Source organism: Herpailurus yagouaroundi, unplaced genomic scaffold, assembly GCF_014898765.1.
Source record: "Herpailurus yagouaroundi ecotype Mexico unplaced genomic scaffold, PumYag 163, whole genome shotgun sequence".
NCBI lineage: Eukaryota > Metazoa > Chordata > Mammalia > Carnivora > Felidae > Herpailurus > Herpailurus yagouaroundi.
In genome coordinates, this window is record NW_024412404.1 from 9,936,969 (window position 1) to 9,956,911 (window position 19,943).

Genomic DNA, 19,943 nt, shown 5'->3' on the forward strand with positions numbered 1-19,943 from the left:
CAGAGCCCGATGCGGGGCTCGAACTCACGGACCGCGAGATCGCGACCTGGCTGAAGTCGGACGCTTAACCGACTGCACCACCCAGGCGCCCCATGACCAGAATTTTTTAAAGCACATTCTTTCTGGGGCAGCAATCACCTCTAGGAAATTACTCTTCAGATATCCTCATTAAAGTATATCGGGGTGCCTGGGTGGCTCTGTCGGTTGAACATCTGACTTCGGCTCAGGTCATGATCTCACAGTTTGTGACTTCAAGCCCCGCTTCAGATTCTGTGTCTCCCCCTCTCTCTCTGCCCCTAACCCACTTGCATTCTGTCTCTGTCTCTCTCAAAAATAAATAAACATTAAAAAAATTTTTTTAAGTATATCAAGATATCCACATGTACATACAAGGATGTTCACAGCAGTATCATTTATAAAAGAAAAAAATTAGAAACAGTTTCAATTATAGCACATCCATCCTATGGAATATCAGTATGTACTGATACAGAAAAACCTCTAATATATTCCTAAAAAGACAAAAAAAAAAACCCACAAACTTCAGAAGAACATGCATACAGTAGTTTACACAGGGGTTAGACATGCAGTCTGTACATGCAAAAAAACCTAATCAAAATAACTCTTGAAAATTCCTTAAATAGCGCATAAAGTTCAGTATAGATTGTTGAGTATATATCCAACTTTGAGCAGTAATTTTCATGCAAAATAAAATTTGAGAAACAATGAACCAGTCTAAAGGAAAAAGGGGGGAAAAAGTGAATTCAGGGGCGCCTGGCTGGCTCAGTCAGTAGAGCACACAACTGTTGATCTCAGGGTTATAGGTTCAAACCCCACATTGGGTGTAGAGACTACTTAAAAATAAAATCTTCAAAAGAAAAAAAGTGATGAATTCAGCTATCTGAACATTCAAATGATCACGAGTTTACAACTCCACAGTCTTTAGCACTGCATGGGAGATGGGTGAAAAGTTATTCCCATTTTACTATTCTAATCTGTTTTGGGGTTTTTTTGTTTTTTGGGGTCTTTTTTGAGAGAGAGAGAGTGTGTGCGCACAGGTGAGCAAGGGGCAGAAAGAGAGAGGGAGAGAGGGAGGGGAGAGAGAGAGAGAGAGCGTGAGAGCAGGGCTCACACAAAGCGGGACTCGTGCTTACAAACCATGAGATCATGACCTGAGCTGAAATCCAATGCTTAACCACCCAGGCACCCCTATTCTAATCTGTTTTAATATTAAGCCTTTATGATCTTAATAAAAGTATTTTTTTGTTGTGGGGACTGTACATTGCTAAGTACTTGGCACTTGGAATAGTGCCTGGCACATAATACAAGCTTAATATTTGTCAAATGAATATATGGGAAATAAAGTAATAAACACTTAGCATAGGGTCCGAGTCAAAGTGCTCACTAGGTGGATGCCAGATTAGAATTGAAATCTTGCTTATCAGAGTCACAATGCAAATTGTTCTTTGAATTGATAGAAACAAAAATAGCTTTATCTTTGTTTTGTTTTTTTAAGCCAACTCTACCCTCCAACGTGGGTTCAAACCCATGACCCTGAGATCAAGAGCCTCGTGCTCTAACAACTGAACCAGCCAGGTGCCCCAACAGCTTTATCTTTTTGAAAACTGGTATTTCCTTTAGTGGTTTTAGTGAACTACTCTTTCCTGTGGCAACCGGAAACTGGTTTCAAGACTTCTTAAAGAAATCTCTGGGGCGCGTGGGTGGCGCAGTCGGTTGGGCGTCCGACTTCAGCCAGGTCACGATCTCGCGGTCCGTGGGTTCGAGCCCCGCGTCGGGCTCTGGGCTGATGGCTCAGAGCCTGGAGCCTGTTTCCGATTCTGTGTCTCCCTCTCTCTCTGCCCCTCCCCTGTTCATGCTCTGTCTCTCTCTGTCCCAAGGATGGATAGACGTTGAAAAAAAAAAAAAAAAATTAAAAAAAAAAAAAAGACTCCTTAAAGAAATCTCATCTTTAGCAATGAAGTCTCCATTCTAGTTATGATTTCTACTGAGTTTAATTTTACAAATGATATATAGGTATATATATGTAACTAACCACATCCACATAAAGGCCGAGATGCTCAGGTACAGTTTTGTTCTAAGGTGTACTAACTTCCTAACCATATAAAACATCAAAGGGATTTACATAGGTGACAAGATTATGGGCACTGTAGCTTTCTTACTCTTACTCTTCGGTGTTAAAAAAGGTGACACTTTTTTTTTTTTTTTACATGGCAGTGATACATTTAATACTAAATTAAAACTTCTAGAGCTTATCTCAGATACTTGGGGGTATGTTCTATCAGGGCACAAAGATGAAGCTGCTAACCCAAAACACAGACTACACGGAACAAGGAGGAAGGTGTGAGAAAGAACAACATTTCTCCTTCTTGTCTTTCTAGGAACCCAGTAACACTTCACTGCAACAGAATCAACCTTGCTGTATGAAGCCCCAACTGTAGCATAAAACACTCTCCACTCCTCACAATGTTAGCTCCTTCTCAAAACAGTCTGAAGAAGATCTCTCCAGATAGTTTGGAAATTTGGTTTCTGTTTTTCTGGGAAAAATATATTAAATGGACTTCTGAATTCTCTAATTTGAAGAAATTAGAGTCTTAACTTTTATCTACGGGAAATGTTTAGAGCTAAATTTACTAAACTGAACACAACTTTTAACAAAATCCCTCCAATCCACAGTCTTGCATGTTTATCCTTAAGGTTTTTGTTTGGTTTTGATTTTCCTTAATAGTTCATATCTTTCTTTTCTACATTTAAACTTTTCTTCCTATTTGGTTTGGCACACTCATTCATACCTTTATACAAGTCAATGATTACAGAGATGAAGAAAAAAAGGAGAAATTACTCGCTAAGTTTGCTGCCAAGTTCTTGAAGAGCTTGCTCCTGTTCGTGATGTACTTTTTTCAACTGCTGATTTTCATCCTGGATGTTAAGGAACTCCTTCAAAACAATAAAAAGACAGAAAATGCAATTTAAAGGAAATAAACAAGAAACTCCAAATTGTATACATACCAATAATTAGGAACACATATCCTTTAGTTTTTTATAAAAAATAGAACTCTATGTCCAAGTTCTTTCATCGCTGCTCCATCAAATATCACCTATTTCACATTCATTTAATCTCCTTACTGGTTTTGTGTTTTTTAAGTAAACTCTCCAACCAACGTGGGGCTCAAACTCACAACTCCAAGATCAAGAGTTGCATATATTACCAACCGAGTCAGCCAAGAGCCACTTCTTATTGGTATTTTTAAAGATGACTAGTATATTCTGTCTCTTTGGTATAAATATAAATTATGATTTCTCCTTTTAAGTAACTTAGTTTTCAAAGATATAATTTTTAAAAGTTTTACCACCATTTACTTTTTTAAGACTAATGATTTGCTGGGTCTCATTTCTAAGATGAGATAAGGCATCTTTCTCCTTTTGAAGATCTTCCTGCAAAGTCTGCCTCCATTCCTTCTCAATCTTCAAATCAGTTTCCAGTTGCACCCTTGAATGACAAATACACAGAAGCTTAGTGCTATTTATCACACGAGAGTTGTTTGTACTCTTTAGTAACAGCATCTTTTTGGTTGATTGTTCTCACTTTTGTGCATTTCTTCAGGTATTTTCTTTCATAAATATTTTTTGGTAAATAAGTTCAGCAGCACAGGGTTTTTTGATCCCAAGGTATCAACTTATTTGCCAACCACAAAAACTCCTTGCTAAATAATAATTTATGTCATTTTTCAATTCTGTAAACATAAGCACTGTAAGAACACAGAAAATGCCTGGAAGGGCATATCACACGATTAAAACTAGTTACATCTGGGGAATGGAATCAAGGAGAAAAATGTAAGGTTTTAATTATTTACATTTCTGTGCCATGGGAAAATTTTACAACAAACTATATTTCTGATATAAGAAGTACAGCCACCACTAAAGCAATTTAACATCAGCCACAGAAAAATCAACCCTCATACAAAGTGTTACTTTACAGACTACTGCTGAAAGCTGACCAATTACAAGACAAATCTAAGACTAAGGAGACACTGGGGGGAAATCCATACTGCCTGGAAATGCCAATTCACATCTGAAACACCACCTCATCATTCTAATAGGTACTAGCTGGCAAAACAAAAGTAGTCAAACTCCTACATTTTAGGATACCGAAAAGAAATCATTTTGAAAATTATTGCTCATAAGTAGGTATTACAGATGAGGCATATGCTGATAATGCTACAGTTTCTAATACTTTAAATTTTAATTCCAACGTATCATAATATTGACACTATCACAATATTACATCATTTTAATATTCTTGTGTTAATATTTTGATTACTTTTGTTTCTTCATAAAGTTAGCATTTCCATCTACAGCCACATTATTTCTCAGTGAAATAAATTTCAGATTTTATAATTCAGGATGAAGAGAAGAGATACCTCCAAATGGAATTTACAAATTGGTTATAAATACTATTTCACTATACATTCGAAAAGAATACAGGGACGCCTGGATGGCTCAGTCAGTTAAGCGTCCGACTCTTGATTTCAGCTCAGGTCATGATCTCATGGTTCATGAGTTCAAGCCCTGCATCAGGCTCCGTACTGGCAATGTGTAGTCTGCTTGGGATTCTCTCTCTCTCTCTGCTCTCCCCACTCTCACTCTCTCAAAAATAGATAAATCAATTAAAAGGGAAAAAAAAGAATACAGAAACAGGTTTATGTTACTAAAAGTGAAGTAACTAAACTACAGAGTGGCCTCATCATCCAGAATCAGAAAAAGACTGAGAGAAAAAGGGAAAAAAATTTTAAGTTATTATAAATATATTGTCAAAACACATGTTGACCACCAAAGTTGGAAACCATAAAGGAAGAAAAAAGGAAAAATACAACTACATGAATATTTTTAATATCTAAATGAAAAAACCACTATGAACAAAGTTTAAAAACAGTAAACTTAGAAAACATTTCACTGTCTGTGAAATACCCAGAGTAAATACATAAAGAGTTTTTTTTTAATGTTTTTTAAGGTTTATTTACTTCTGAGAGAGGGAGACAGACAGACAGACAGAGACAGAGTGTGAGCAGGTGATGGGCAGAGAGAAGGAGACACAGAATCCAAAGCAGTCTTTCAGCACAAAGCCTGACATGAGGCTCGAACTCACAAACCACGAGATCATGACCTGAGCCGAAGTCAGACACTTAACTGACTGAGCCACCCAGGCGCCCCGATACATTAAGGGCTCTTACAAATAAATATTAATAAGCTGAACACCCCAAGGGAAAAAAGTAGATGATAGGAGCTGGTAACTAACAAAATAAAGATATATAAAAGGATCTCACCAATACTCAAAGATGTAAATTCAAAGAATTAAGCACAATTTTTCAGGCTAAAGGATTCCTTCAGGTTAACTGATATGACGGTATAGGCCTACGTTAATTGATATGATACAATGTCCATGACATAGTAAATGCAATAAACAAAATACTAAGGAGCATGTAGCATGATCCTCTGTCTAAAAAACATAAAAAACATCTATGCATACCGGAAAAAAATGATACTCACCAAATGTTAAAAAAGTTCGCTCTAATTTTTATTTTCTTCACATTTTTCTATATTTTCTTACATTTAACCAACAGCATGTAATATTTTCATAATCAGAAATCAATAAAGTTACTTCTCCAAAATGGGAATTTGTTTTTCTTGGACATAGTCCCAGCTGCCCATTTCTACAGAAACCATTTCAATTTTTTAAGCCATCAGGGAGAATCAAATTGTTCACATGTTCATACTATACCAAATTGTTCACATGTTCATACTCTACCAAAATGTCACATGTTCACATGTTCATACTCTACAAAAATGTCACCAACTGAGAGACAAACCTACTTTCATGGCTTCAGCAGAAACAAACATCTTCTCTCTACAGTTGTACCCAAGACTTATTGAATAGGTTAGCCCTATAGGGAAGGGCCAGGTCCCTACAGTGTTAACTGGATCATCCTTTGGTCAAGGAATAGCTGCATCAATGCAGATAAATATCAGATTTGTCTAAGTGATTCAGTAACACAGAGTACCAGGGTTTTAAAACTGTATTCTAGTGACTGGCAAAAGTGTTCCAGTCTTGCTTTTCATGTTTTTCATTTGGTAGGGCACAGGCTTAAACAACAAAACATTTCACATCATTAAAAAACCTGATGACTTAGGGGCTCCTGGGTGGCTAAGTCAGTTGAGCATCCGACTTCAGTTCAGGTCATGATCTCACAGTCCATGGGTTTGAGCTGGCGTTGGGCTCTGTGCTGACAGCTCAGAGCTTGGAGCCTGCTTCGGATTCTGTGTCTCTCTGCCCCTCCCCTGCTTGAGCTCTGAGCTCCGTCTCTCTCTCTCTCTCTCAAAAGTAAATAAACATTTAAAAAAAAAAAAAAGAAAGAAAGAAACCTGATGAATTAAATGCTTCTTGTGATTTTTGTTGCCAAGGGAGCCTTGAAAATGCTAGCTATCCTTTTAGGGAAGTATTAAAATTAACAGAAAATGTTTGTTTACTGAGTGTTTTTGTTTTGGGGGATGGGTTTTAGTTTTATAATGTACAAATGATGCAAGTTTTCAACTAAGGTGATACTCCTTGGCCTAAAACCTTATTCTACAGAATAAGAAAAATGTTATTTTTGTAGTAGGTTAAAAGGAACTTTAAAAAAATGATTACAAAAAAAACGCCCCAAGAAAAGCCTCCTCTCTCTTGCTAAAGTACCGGGAAGAGGTAGCCTAGCATGATAGAAACCTTTGTGACAATACATACCCTGTTTCTAAAGTATTAGAAACTGTATTTACTCTGTGACAATACCACCCTGGAGCAGGTGGAAGGTGGAGAAAACCATAGGCCCCCAACCACTGTCAGCAAAAGCTAAGTGGGGAGCCTGGACTTTCACTACCACTCAACAGTAATGAGATGTCTACCACCCTTATATTAGTGGAGACTATATGGGGAACCTGGACTTTTATCCCTACATCAGTAACAAGGCATTTCTCACTTTTGCCACAGGGTAAGTGAAAGCCAAGTGAAAAACCTAAATTTCAACCCCTGCCCAGTGTAATGAGATACCTCTAACTCTCCCCCTCCAGGATGTTATCAGCAGAGACCAAGAGGAAAGCCTGGACTTCCACTCCTACTTGATGGTAACAAGACACAACTCCTCTCCTCCACTGTGTCAGTGGAGAGTAAGTGGAAAGCATAGATTTCAATTCTTGCCCCATAGTTAGGCACCCTTCTGTATCCCATCCAGAATGGTCCTAGGCTTCTGCTATACTCACTTGGTATAAAGAGTCAGTGTCTATATTTCTCCCTGCTGGTGTGGTTTCAGGGGAGAACTGCTCAAATGTAAAATTAAATTAGATGCAGTCTCATAATTCTCAAGACATCCAGAATGCAATTGAAAAAAATTTGTCATAACAAGACCCAAGAAAAATCCCAACTTCGATGAGAAAAAACAGATGCCACCATGTCAGATAATTCTAGACAAGAATTTCAAAGCAGTCATCATAAAAATGCTCCTATGACCAATTAAAAACATACCTGAAACAAAACAGGAAGCTTTAGCAAAAAAAGAAAGGAGGAAGAAAATACACTCAAATGAAAATCTTAGAACTGAAAACTACAATAACCACCCTAAATGGCTCAGTAGAATGAAGATGATGATAAAAGAATGGATTTCAAAACATTACCGTAGAGGGGTGCCCAGCCAGCTCAGTCAGTAGAACAAGCAATTCTTGATCTCAGGGTCATGAGTTCAAGCCCCATGTTGAGCATGGAGCCTACTTAAAAATGAGAAACAAAACACACAACACTACAATAGAAATTACCCAATTTGAACAAGAAAGAAAAAATAGACTGGAAACTTACAGGACCATAAAAAAAAAAAAAAAAAAATTCTAACATTCAATGTTATCAGAATTCCAGAGAAGAGAAAGCAGGTGGACTGGAAAATGTATGTAGGAAAAAAGATGCCTAAAAATTTCCAAATTTGTCAAAGATAAACCTAAAGATTCAACAAGCTGACCAATCGCTTCTTGTCCTTTTAGCTAATCCTTTTAGCTAAGATAAAGTGTAGTATCAAGAAGATGACCATGGGGCGCCTGGGTGGTCAATCAGTTGAGTGTCAGACTTCGGCTCAGGTCCTGATCTCGCAGTTCACGAGTTCAAGCCTCACCCTGGGCTCTGTGCTTACAGCTCAGAGCCTGCAGCCTGCTTTGGATTCTGTGTCTCCCCCTCTCTCTGCCCCTCCCCTGCTCATTCTCTGCCTCTGTCTCAAACACACACACACACACACAAAGATGACCAAAGCCCAAAAAGGATAAATCCAAAAGAAAATAATCTTGGGTAAAGGAACAAGGATTCAAATGACAGTGTTTTCCATCAGAAACTATGAAGACCAAAGAAAATATTCAACCCTTTTTAAGTGCTGAAAGAAAAGAACTGTCAATTTGGAATTCTAAGGATATTCTGAAAATATCCTTCAGAAATGAAGCTAACGGACTTCAAGCTGTATTATAAAGCTGTAATCATCAAGACAGTATGGTATGGGCACAAAAACAGACACTCAGATAAATGGAACAGAATAGAGAACCAAAATGGTTCCAAAAATGGACCCACAAACGTATGACCAACTAATCTTTGACAAAGCAGGAAAGACTCCAATGGAATAAAGACAGTCTCTTCAGCAAATGGTGCTGGGAAAACTGGACAGCGACATGCAGAAAAATGAACCTGGACCACTTTCTTACACCATACACAAAAATAAACTCAAAATGGATGAAAGACCTCAATGTAAGACAGAAAGCCATAAAAATTCTCCAGGAGAAAGCAGGCAAAAACCTCTTTGACCTTGGCTCCAGCAACTTCGTACTCAACACATCTCCAGAGGCAGGGAAACAAAAGCAAAAATGAACTATTGGGACCTCATCAAAATAAAAAGCTTCTGCACAGCGAAGGAAACAAACAGTAAAACTAAAAGGCAACTGACAGAATGGGAGAAGATATTTACAAATGACATATCAGACAAAGAGTTAGTATCCAAAATCTATAAAGAACTTCTCAAACTCAACACCCAAAAAGCAAATAATCCAGTGAAGAAATGGGCGAAAGAAATGAATATACACTTCTCCAAAGAAGACATCCAGATGACCAACCGACACATAAAACAGTGCTCAACATCACTCATCCTCAGGGAAATACAAATGAAAACCACAATGAGATACCATCTCACACCTGTCACAATGGCTAACATTAACAACTCAAGCAACAACAGATGTTGGTGAGGATGCAGAGAAAGAGGATCTCTTTTGCACTGCTGGTGGGAATGCAAACTAGTGCAGCCACTCTGGAAGACAGTATGGAGGTTCCTCAAAAAATTAAAAATAGAACTACCCTATGACCCAGCAATTGTACTACTAGGTATTTATCCAAGGGATACACGTGTCCTGTTTGGAAGGGACATATGCACCCCAATGTTTGTAGCAGCACTATCAACAATAGCCAAAGTATAGAAAGAGCCCAAATGCCCATCGATGGATGAATGGATAAAGAAGGTGTGGTATATATACACACAATGGAGTATTACTTGGCAATCAAAAAGAATGAAATCTTGCCAAACACAGCTACATGGATGGAACTAGACGGTATTATGCTAAGTGAAATTAGTCGGAGAAAGACAAACATCATATGACTTCACTCATATTATGACTTTAAGATACAAAATAGATGAACATAAGGGAAGCGAGGCAAAAATAATATAAAAACAGGGAGGGGGACAAAAACATAAGAGAGTCCTAAATATGGAGAACAAACAGAGTTACTAGAGGAGTCATGGGAGGGGGGATGGGCTAAATGGGTAAGGGGCATTAAGGAATCTACCCCTGAAATCATTGTTGCACTATATGCTAACTTGAATGCAAATTAAAAAAAGAAATAAAAAAAAAAAAAAAAAAAAGAAATGAAGGTGAAATCAAGACTGCAGATGGGAGGAAACAAAACAACTAAGAGAATTTGCTGCCAATAGACCTACCCTAAAAAGAATGGCAAAAGAAGTTCTCCAGACACAAAGAAGAAAACTTAAAATATCAAGAGTGAAGAAGAAATAACAAAGAGTTTTCTGAATTGTTTCAGGGTTGAAGCACAAACTATAATATTGTCTGATGTAGGGGCACCTGGCTAGCTCCGCTGTAGAGGATGCAACTCTTGATCTCAGAGTTGTGACTTCAAACCCCATGCTGGGCTGAGTTTACTTAAAAAAATTAATAAAAACTTTCTAATACTGTCTGATGTGGTTCTCAATATTATTCAGGGAAAATATTGAAGCAACTTATGTTATGAAGGGGAGTGGATAGGGGCACCTGGGTGGCTCAGTCAGTTGAGCGTCCAATTTTGTCTCAGGTCATGATCTCACGGTTCATGGGTTTGAGCCCCGCATTCGGCTCTGTGCTGACAGCTCAGAGCCTGGGGCCTCTCTCAGATTCTGTGTCTCCCTCTCTCACTGCTCTCTCTCTCAAAAAAAAAAAAATTCATAAAGGGGAGTGAATAAAAAGATACAAGTGGAGGTAAGACTTCCACACTTCATTCAAAGTAGTAAAACACCAGTAGACTGTGAAAAGCTGCAAACATACAAGAAAGGAGAGCAATCACTAGAATATCTATACAAAGGAATATACTTAAAAACACTAGAGATAAATAGGAATTCTAAGTTATATTCAACCCATGAGAAGGCAGGAAAAATGAAATAAAGGAATGAGAAAAAAAACAATAAAATAGTAGACTTAAGCTCTCATATCAACAATTACACTAAATGTAAATGGACTAAATACATCATTAAAACAGACTGTTAGGGGGCACCTGGGTGGCTCAGTCGGCTAAGCACCCAACTCTTGACTTTGGCTCAGGTCATAATCTCACAGTTTATGGGATCAAGCCCTGTGTCTGGCTCTACACTGATACTGTGGACCCTGCTTGGGATTATCTCTCTGCCCCTCTCTACTTGTACATGTGCATGCTCTCTCTCTCTCAAAAATAAACTTAAAAAAAAAAAAGATTGTCAGAACAGATAAAAAACGTGAACTATGAGAAACTTACTTCAAATATACTGGTAATAATAAATATTAGACCAAAAGTTTAAAGACTGAAAAATGCAAACATTAATTTTTTGTTTACTACATGACATTAACCAAAAGAAAGCAGCTGTGGCTCTATTAATATCCTGTAAAGAAAATTATCAGAGACAAGGAGGCATATCACAAAATGATAAAAAGATTAATTCGCCAAAAAGACACAGCAATCCTAAATGTGTTGGCACCAAACAGAATCAGAATACAAGAAGCAAAACTGATAGAACTAAAAGTAGAAATACACAAATCTACAATAATAGATGGGATATTCAAGAAATGCCCTCTCGATAACTGACAGAACTATTAGAAAATGAGCAAGACTAGAGGAAGAACTTATCACTTCAATCACTGAATCCTGCAGCTTAGCAAGTTACACATCATAAATGGCATGTAGTCTTAATGATCTATTAAATATGATACATAACTATTTCCTATTATTGTTAATTTTTCCCCACATACTTACTGGGGAATAAATACTGATGTTTATAAAGTAAAAACTAAAATACCCCTGTTAATCTGCCATCACTCCCCTGAGTGAATCTGAATTCTTTGAACTTTTTTTTTTTTTAACATTTATTTATTTTTGAGACAGAGAGAGACAGAGCATGAACAGGGGAGGGGCAGAGAGAAAGGGAGACACAGAATCTGAAACAGGCTCCAGGCTCTGAGCTGTCAGCACAGAGCCCGACGCAGGGCTCAAACTCACGGACTGTGAGATCGTGACCTGAGCCGAAGTCGGCCGCTTAACCGACTGAGCCACCCAGGCGCCCCTGAACTCTTTTCTATGTATATGTAAATATACACATGTACATGGTTTTAATTTTATAAAAAATGGGATATTTCACATACTATCTGCAACTTGTTTTTTTCTTCAGTCCAATGACATATACTGACATCCTTCCTAGTTGGTGATATACAGATCTATCATATGAAGTACTAATAAAAATATTCTCATAAAACATCATGTTCTATGACAATATAAGTTCCTTTGAGTTATAAAGGCCTATTACACTCAGTATCTGGAAACATAGGTTTTATCATAATTATGTTTTCTAACTTTTTTTTTCCCAAGGAGAACTCCACAATCTAGCTGTAATCATTAACTAAACGAAAATATAGGTATCCTATCTTGATGTGCAAAAAAGGGGCAGTGGAAATTATGTTAATACAAGTATTTGTTTCCAAGAGTGAAATACTCACAGCTGTTTCTCCTTTTGGGAGATTTGTTTCTGCAGACTGTCGGATTTACTCTGACACTCTTGTAGATATTTCTTGTCTTCATCTTCAGCTTCCATTTGCGCCTTCTCTGCTTGCTGCAATCTGGTGTAATTCAAATCAACTTTGGGTAAAACTGAGGCTAGAACTAGGGTGTAAAAGGGTGAAGAAGACAAATAAAAGAAAAATGGGGAAATAGAAACATTTCTAAATGAAAACAAAGTTTGGGGGGAAACTCACAAACTCAAACGTGAAAGAGCCACACAATGTCTAGAAATTGTTTTGTGATTTTTTTTTTCAACATAACATATAATATGCCCAGAATACTATCTTCAAATTTGTTTTATTTCTTGTTCATAATTAACAATGCAAAGCAATACAGCCTTTACCACTTATGTAGAGCATTATGAATCAACTTTGAAAGTATAATAGGTGCATTACTGCCTTTTTACAAAACCATGTAAAGCACAGTATTTATGTCTACACTAGGTGAAGAAGCCACATTTGTTATTTACTATGCTAGGATGTGTATGCCAGGAATCAAGTGTGCTACAAGGCCAAGAGCAAAGACCTGCAATTACTTCAAATAACAGCCAAGTCCTCCCTGTAGGATCTTTATGCATTTACTAAATTATGCCAAAAGCTCTGTGTGTGTATGCACATGTGCGTGTTAAGATTCAAAGGAATATGGTATTAGTTGGCAACATTCTCTAGAGATCATTTTTGTTCATCACTGACATTTAAAAATTAGCTAAAAATGTGACTTTCATTTGCTGTTTTTATTTTAAGTCATTGGTTCTCACTGTGCTTAGCTCCACTCCCTGCCTCCCATCTAGGATTTCTTAGATTTAACTTTGATATTTTTATAAGAAAACATTTCCCACATATTCAAGAGACATTAACTCCTTGTAGGGGATCACAGGTAAAATTTCTATTCGACTAGCCAAAAAATTGCCTCTTTTCTTCCTAAAACCATACCAATGGGGCAACCCTGACACATTTTAGAAGTATAAATGCCACTTCTAAGCAAATGAGAGTAACATTCAAGTTATCTCTAAATCTGAATTTAAAACATTAAGGTGAGGGGATAGGGCACATTTCTCTAAGATTACAGAAACCGAAATAAAACTCAGAGTGAGGTAGGGCTTGAAGTTGTGCTATCATCGAAGAGGGCTAAGGGAACTGGAAAACTGAGCTGCTAAAGCACAAGAGAATGGCCAATCTGGGTTGTAAACTATTTTAAAACATATTTAAAAATCAGAAGCCATTAGGCCAAGAGGGAAAAAATTTGTGCCAACACATTGTGAAACCAAAGGTTAACTTATTTTGAAACAATGTTTATATTTTCCATCAAAAAGTAGCTAAAAAGATAAAACTGCACTTGAAAATCCTGACCTCCAAAAGGTCAATACTCAAATCAGCCTTTGTGCACAAGGTTTGAGGAATGTGTTTTTGGAAATCCAAGTGCACCCACTCTGCTTTATGGCAGTGTATTACCATAGCAGCTGATCAAGAAGTGTATAGGGTTCCTAATACCCTTTTCAAATACTTAATAGCATAAATTATTTTCTATTTAATATATTATAAAATTGTTGATTCTCTTTTAGTCTGTTTAAATACAAGTGGTTTTCAGAAAGATATATCTTTGACCAGCTTGTACTGGTCTTGAGTGTCACTGCTGGCATATTTCACCAATGACATTGCAATTGTCCTAGTTTGAGTTAACAAATCATTGTCACTTCATAATGGAATGGACAGAAATCAAAGACAGAAAAAGGTAATAAAGATGTCCAAAATGTAAAAATGGGGATAAAGAAAACAAAAAAGAAAAAAGAAGAAAGAGGATGTCAATAAAAGAATATTCATGTCAATAAAGCATTAATAGTTATGTTTTTCATAAGTAGATTCAAAGAAAGCAATGATAAGACATATGTTGACACCAACATGACAGATCAATGGAAATACATTACATTTTCCAACAATAAAAGTGAAAAATGCCAATATAAAACAATTCAATTTAAATAAAATTATTTCTTGGTTTCAGTTGAGGGTCCTAGCTCAAAGAAACACACTAAACTGCAAACTCAAGGCCTAATTTCAGATAGAGATGGTGAATGACAAAAGATATGACAATCAATATGCATGGAAATCAATCAGGGATAATTCCACCATAGATTTTGTTCGTTTTTCACTTTTTTTAAGTTTTTGCTTGTGTATTTGTTTTATGTAATAAATTGAACCACATGAAATTGTCAATATCAGACCTTTTTATGAAAATCCACAAAATGGTAAATTCAAATGAATCAGCCTAATATAAAGCAACTTGATTCCATGCAACAACCAAAACAAAAAAGGCAAAATCCTACTGGGGGAGTGAGGGGGAAGGTCCTAAACTAAATTTTCCTAATGGTTTTTGTGGCAGGTGTCAGAGTTGAATAAAGAAAAGGGAGAAAAAAAGGAAAAAAAGAAACTAAGACTGGAGGTTCTGTACCTTTGTTCCAGCTGCCTCATAGCTACAGTAATTTTATTGGTTTTTTCTTCTAGTCGGGCAATTATTTCATTTTTTTCTTTCAAGCCATCTTCAGAACTCTATTTAGAAAAAAGAAAAACTATAGTGGCTTTGATTTTCAACCTGAATACTTTTAAGTTTTGTATACCATTTCACTATGGAATTTTTACTTTGAAATGAACAGTTATTCTGTAGATCAAAATACTCCTATGATATAAAGTAAAGCAGTAGACTACTTGTCTGCAATTAAAATGTAATAAAGAAACACACACACACACACACACACACACACACACACACTTTGCCTTCAGTGTTTTTTTTGGAAAACAACAAAATAAACTCTTGTAAACTATGTAAAATAGTTTCAATGTAAAGTATTTCAAATTAAATATAAAGAGCTTTTGGCACCAAACTACTTAAACAGTGATGTCCCTTTATGAGAGAATTTGTAACAATTATTGTAGGAAAGCATTTCAATTAAAATTAAATCTTTCTTGGGGCCCTTGGCTGGCTCAGTCAGTAGACCATGTGACTCTGATCTTGGGGTTGTAGGTATGAGCCCCATATCAGGTGTAGGGATTACCTAAAAAAATAAAATCTTTTAAAAAAATCTAAACCTTTCTCAGGACTATACTGTATAAAGAATTCACAAAAATGTCCTGCATATTTAGGGTGAATTTTCCCAAAAGATTTAATCTTCATACTTAACCTTTCAGCATTTAAAAGGAAATCAGGTAGGTGATTTTTTTGTTGATACCTTACTTAAGAAATAGTCTGCTCTATTTCTTAAGCTTCCATTTAGAAAAAAAGTCACTGGTTTTGATTACCAATATGGCACAGTTAAAATGACTCATCCCTTTAAAAACCAGATGCTTCATACAAATAGTCATTTTCAATTTCCATTCAACTCAAGAAATTCCAAGAATTTAAGAATGATCCTTACCTGCAACTTTTGATACATCTCTATGTTAATTGATTTAACTTCCTCTAGTTGTTGCCGAAGGCCTATCAGAGTATCTTGTTTCTCATGGATATCTTTCTCCAACAACTTCATGGCAAGTTCAATCTCATGTTTCATACTAACTTGTACTGCTAGCTCATTCTCCACATCCTGCAATTTCAATATATATTCAATTCACACACCACTTCAGGATGTCAAAAATCGGATACACAACAGTTAATAAGAACACAAAAGATTTTCTATTCAATATGCACAGTACTCTTCTGAAGTATAAGCCCCACTAAAGGGAATCAACCAGGTCCTATAACAACATAAAATTCCAAATATTTTCAACTGCATATTTTGCTAAAATGAAAGTATTTTCTAGATTCTGTTAATTATCATTATTCTACTAATTCAAGAATTAAGTATTTTTATGCCTCATTAATTCGGTATTAATTTTCCTCAAAGAAAAAAAGTAGTCAGCACAAGTGAAGGCCAAAGATAACTCAAAAATCCCACCTCATAGTTATAAAATTCTTGAAGAAATTAAATCAGAATGAAAAGAAGTTTCCTAATATAAATAAATAGCATAACAGATATATAGCAAAAGGGATAGAAAGGCTGGCAATACTCTTTTCTTGACCTGGGTGGTGATTACATAGGTATTAATGTTATTACCCATTAAGGTGTACATTTGTATTTTTCTATAGATATTAGAACAATTTAAAAGGTTAAAAAATAAGTTAATTTTTTAAAAGTAACCTCTATGCCAAACATGGGGCTTGAACTCATGACCCCAAGATCAAGAGTCGCACATTCTACCGAATGAGCCAGCCAGGTGCTCCCAAAATAAGTTAATTTTAAACACGATTTTACTGGGGTGCCTGGGTGGCTCAGTCCATTAAGCTTGACTCTTGATTTCAGCTCGTGTCATGATCCCACGGTTCATAGGTTTGAGCCCTGCCTGGGGCTCTGTGGGGACAGTGTGGAACCTGCTAGAGATTCTGTCTCCTTCTCTCTCTTTCCCCTCCCCACTGGTGCTCTCTCTCAAATAAATATATAAATATATAAATAAATAAAAACTTTCGGCGCCTGGGTGGCTTAGTTAAGCATCTGACTTGGGCTCAGGTCATGATCTCACAGTTTGTGGGTTCAAGCCCCACGTCAGGCTTTGCTCTCACCAAGAAGCCTGCTTCAGATTCTCTGTCTCCCTCTCTCTTTGCCTCTCCCCGACTCATGCTCTCTCAAAAATAAACATTAAACAAAAAAACTTTTTAATAAATAAATAAAAACTTTAATATGGTTTCACTCATTTCACTCAATCCACTCATTTCACAGTTTAAAAACACTTTAAAGGGGTACCTGGGTGGCTCTGTCAGTTAAGTGTCTGACTCTTGGTTTTGGCTCAGGTCACGATCTCACAGTTCATGAGTTCAAGCCATACATCAGGTTCTGCACTATCAGCACAGAGCCTGCTTAGGATTCTCTCTCTCTCCCACTCTCTCTGCCCTCCCCTGCTCACTCTATCTCTCAAAATAAATAAACTTTAAAAAAATTTTAAGGGGCGCCTGGGTGGCGCAGTCGGTTAAGCGTCCGACTTCAGCCAGGTCACGATCTCGCGGTCCGTGAGTTCGAGCCCCGCGTCAGGCTCTGGGCTGATGGCTCGGAGCCTGGAGCCTGTTTCCGATTCTGTGTCTCCCTCTCTCTCTGCCCCTCCCCCGTTCATGCTCTGTCTCTCTCTGTCCCAAAAATAAATAAAAACGTTGAAAAAAAAATTAAAAAAAAAAAAATTTTTAAAAACACTTTAAAAAACAATTGATAAAGTAGGAACTTAAAAGAACTTGAGGGAGTTGCAAGCTGGTGAGATTTCTATCCCACACCAAGAAGATAAGGTTAAAGAAGAGATTTTAAATGGTACTTGCTTAAGGGCAAATTATTATGATTATTATTATTTTTGCTAATAATACCTACCTGTCTTAACTGAGATTCATCTCGAAGCTGCCTTCTGGCCTCGTTGTACATTTCATCAAGCCCCTGCCGAGAATGCTTATATGTTTGAAGCTCAGTTTCCACATCTACTTTGGTAACCTAGAAATAAAACATAAGTTTTTACTATTTAATCACTACTATTAATACAGCACAGAAATAAATATCCAGTCTATGCACAAGTCCTCCAAAGTGGCAATTTCTGACATAAGATGGTCTGTTTGTAATCAGTCTATACTTACCTCTAGGTTCTGCTGTGTTTTCATTAAAATCAATTTATTTTCACTTCGTAATTGATGATTTTCTTCTTGGAGTTTAATGATATTATTCTTTGCTATTGCTAACTAAAAATTACAAAACAGGGCAAGAAAAAGAATTTAAACACCATTACTTATACTTGCTTTACAGGTTATGTTCATGGCTATAAACAACAAAATATAAAATCCTAAAACTAGTCAAATGTCTCACATGTACAGAAGTTTTCATAAGAAAAATACGCTATTATCCCAAGATACCAGTAAAAAAATTATACTCTTATTTCTACTATTTCCTTTTATTAGTCAAAATATGTTAGTTAAAATATATTATGCTTATCTGATTTATAATATTTTCTGAATACAAAGTGCCAGGAAACAATAAGACTGTAAAGATCTGTGTAAAGACAAGATCTATAAGGAAAGAAGGCTGTGCGATCACTGAAAATGTGATACAGACCTTCACAATAACCAAATAGGACACTCTCTGAAATACAGGAATAATACTGAGTGACCATCACAAATATGACACATTTCTCAACATCAGAGGTAACCATGAATGACTGAGTGGCTTGGCTCTGAAGCCTAGAATGAAAAGAGGGATTCCAGGAAAGGAAAGCAGGGCCTACCCCTAATGTTGGCTTGCACATAAATTTCTGAACACTTCATCAGGGATATAACTTGAACTTTAGAGTGCGCCTAAGGCCAAGAAGAGGCACAAACTAGTGAGCAGCTCTCTCTAATGGTCCCCATCTATCTATCAAATGGTGCTGATGGCCAACAAATGTGAAAAGATGCTCAACATCACTGATCATCAGGGAAGTGCAAATCAAAACCACGATGGCTAAAATCACCTGTAAGAATGGCTAAAATAAAAAACACAAGAAACAACAGGTGTTTACAAGGATGTGGAGAAAAAGGAAGCCTCAGGCACTGTTGGTAGGAATATAAACTGGCTCAGCCACTGGGGAAAATAGTATGCAGGTTCCTGAAAAACTTAAAAATAGAACTACCCTACCATCTAGTAATCACATTACCGGGCATTTACTAGAAAAAATACAAAAATACTACTTCAGAGATACATGCATCCCTATGGTTATTGCAGCATTATTTACAATAGCCAAACTATGGAGGTGGCCCAAGTATCCACTGACTGACGAATGGATAAAAGAGTTGTGGTATATGGGGGTGCCTCGGTGGCTCAGTCAGTTAAGCATCCAACTTCTGCTCAGGTCATGATCTTGCAGTTTATGAGTTGAAGCCCCACGCTGGGCTCTGTGCTGACAGCTCGGAGCTTGGAGCCTGCTTCAGATTCTGTGTCTCCCTCTCTCTCTGCCCCTCCCCCATTCATGCTCAGTCTCTGTCTATCTCTCAAATAAGTAAACACTAAAAAAAAATTTTTTGGGGGCGCCTGGGTGGCGCAGTCGGTTAAGCGTCCGACTTCAGCCAGGTCACCATCTCGCGGTCCGTGAGTTCGAGCCCTGCGTCGGGCTCTGGGCTGATGGCTCAGAGCCTGGAGCCTGTTTCCAATTCTGTGTCTCCCTCTCTCTCTGCCCCTCCCCCGTTCATGCTCTGTCTCTCTCTGTCCCAAAAATAAATAAAAAACGTTGAAAAAAAAATTTTTTTTAAATAAAAAAAAAAATTTTTTTTAAAGTTGTAGTATAATATATACAATGGAGTATTATTCAGTCATAAAAAAGAATGAAATCTTGCAATTTGCAATGACATGATGGATAGAGCCAGAGTATAATGCTAAGCAAAATAAGTCAGTCAGAGAAAGACAAATACAGTATGATCTCATTCATGTGGAATTTAAGAAACAAATGAGCAAAGAAAAAAAAAAACAACAGAGAAATCAAGAAACAGACTCTTAACTATAGAAAGAACA

General features: G+C 36.9%; 1 protein-coding gene across 10 annotated transcripts in view; it reads right to left on the bottom strand.

Annotated features, from left to right (window-relative positions):
* RUFY2 (RUN and FYVE domain containing 2) overlaps nt 1-19,943 on the bottom strand; it is a 74,847-nt gene that overhangs the window by 35,965 nt on the left and 18,939 nt on the right. For 8 of the 10 annotated variants that reach the window (XR_005793445.1, XM_040485189.1, XM_040485193.1 and 5 more), the window contains 7 exons: nt 18,044-18,145; nt 17,787-17,903; nt 15,816-15,983; nt 14,855-14,952; nt 12,349-12,468; nt 3,376-3,505; nt 2,858-2,952 (listed from right to left, as the gene is read on the bottom strand). Coding sequence is in view for 9 of the 10 variants with exons in the window: in XM_040485189.1 (XP_040341123.1) it covers nt 2,858-2,952; nt 3,376-3,505; nt 12,349-12,468; nt 14,855-14,952; nt 15,816-15,983; nt 17,787-17,903; nt 18,044-18,145 (830 nt within the window). In the remaining variant the exon portion in view is untranslated. Of the gene's footprint in view, nt 1-2,857; nt 2,953-3,375; nt 3,506-12,348; nt 12,512-12,687; nt 14,102-14,854; nt 14,953-15,815; nt 15,984-17,786; nt 17,904-18,043; nt 18,146-19,943 lie in introns of those variants that run through there. The other 2 variants (XM_040485196.1, XM_040485192.1) reach the window with 2 other exon arrangements.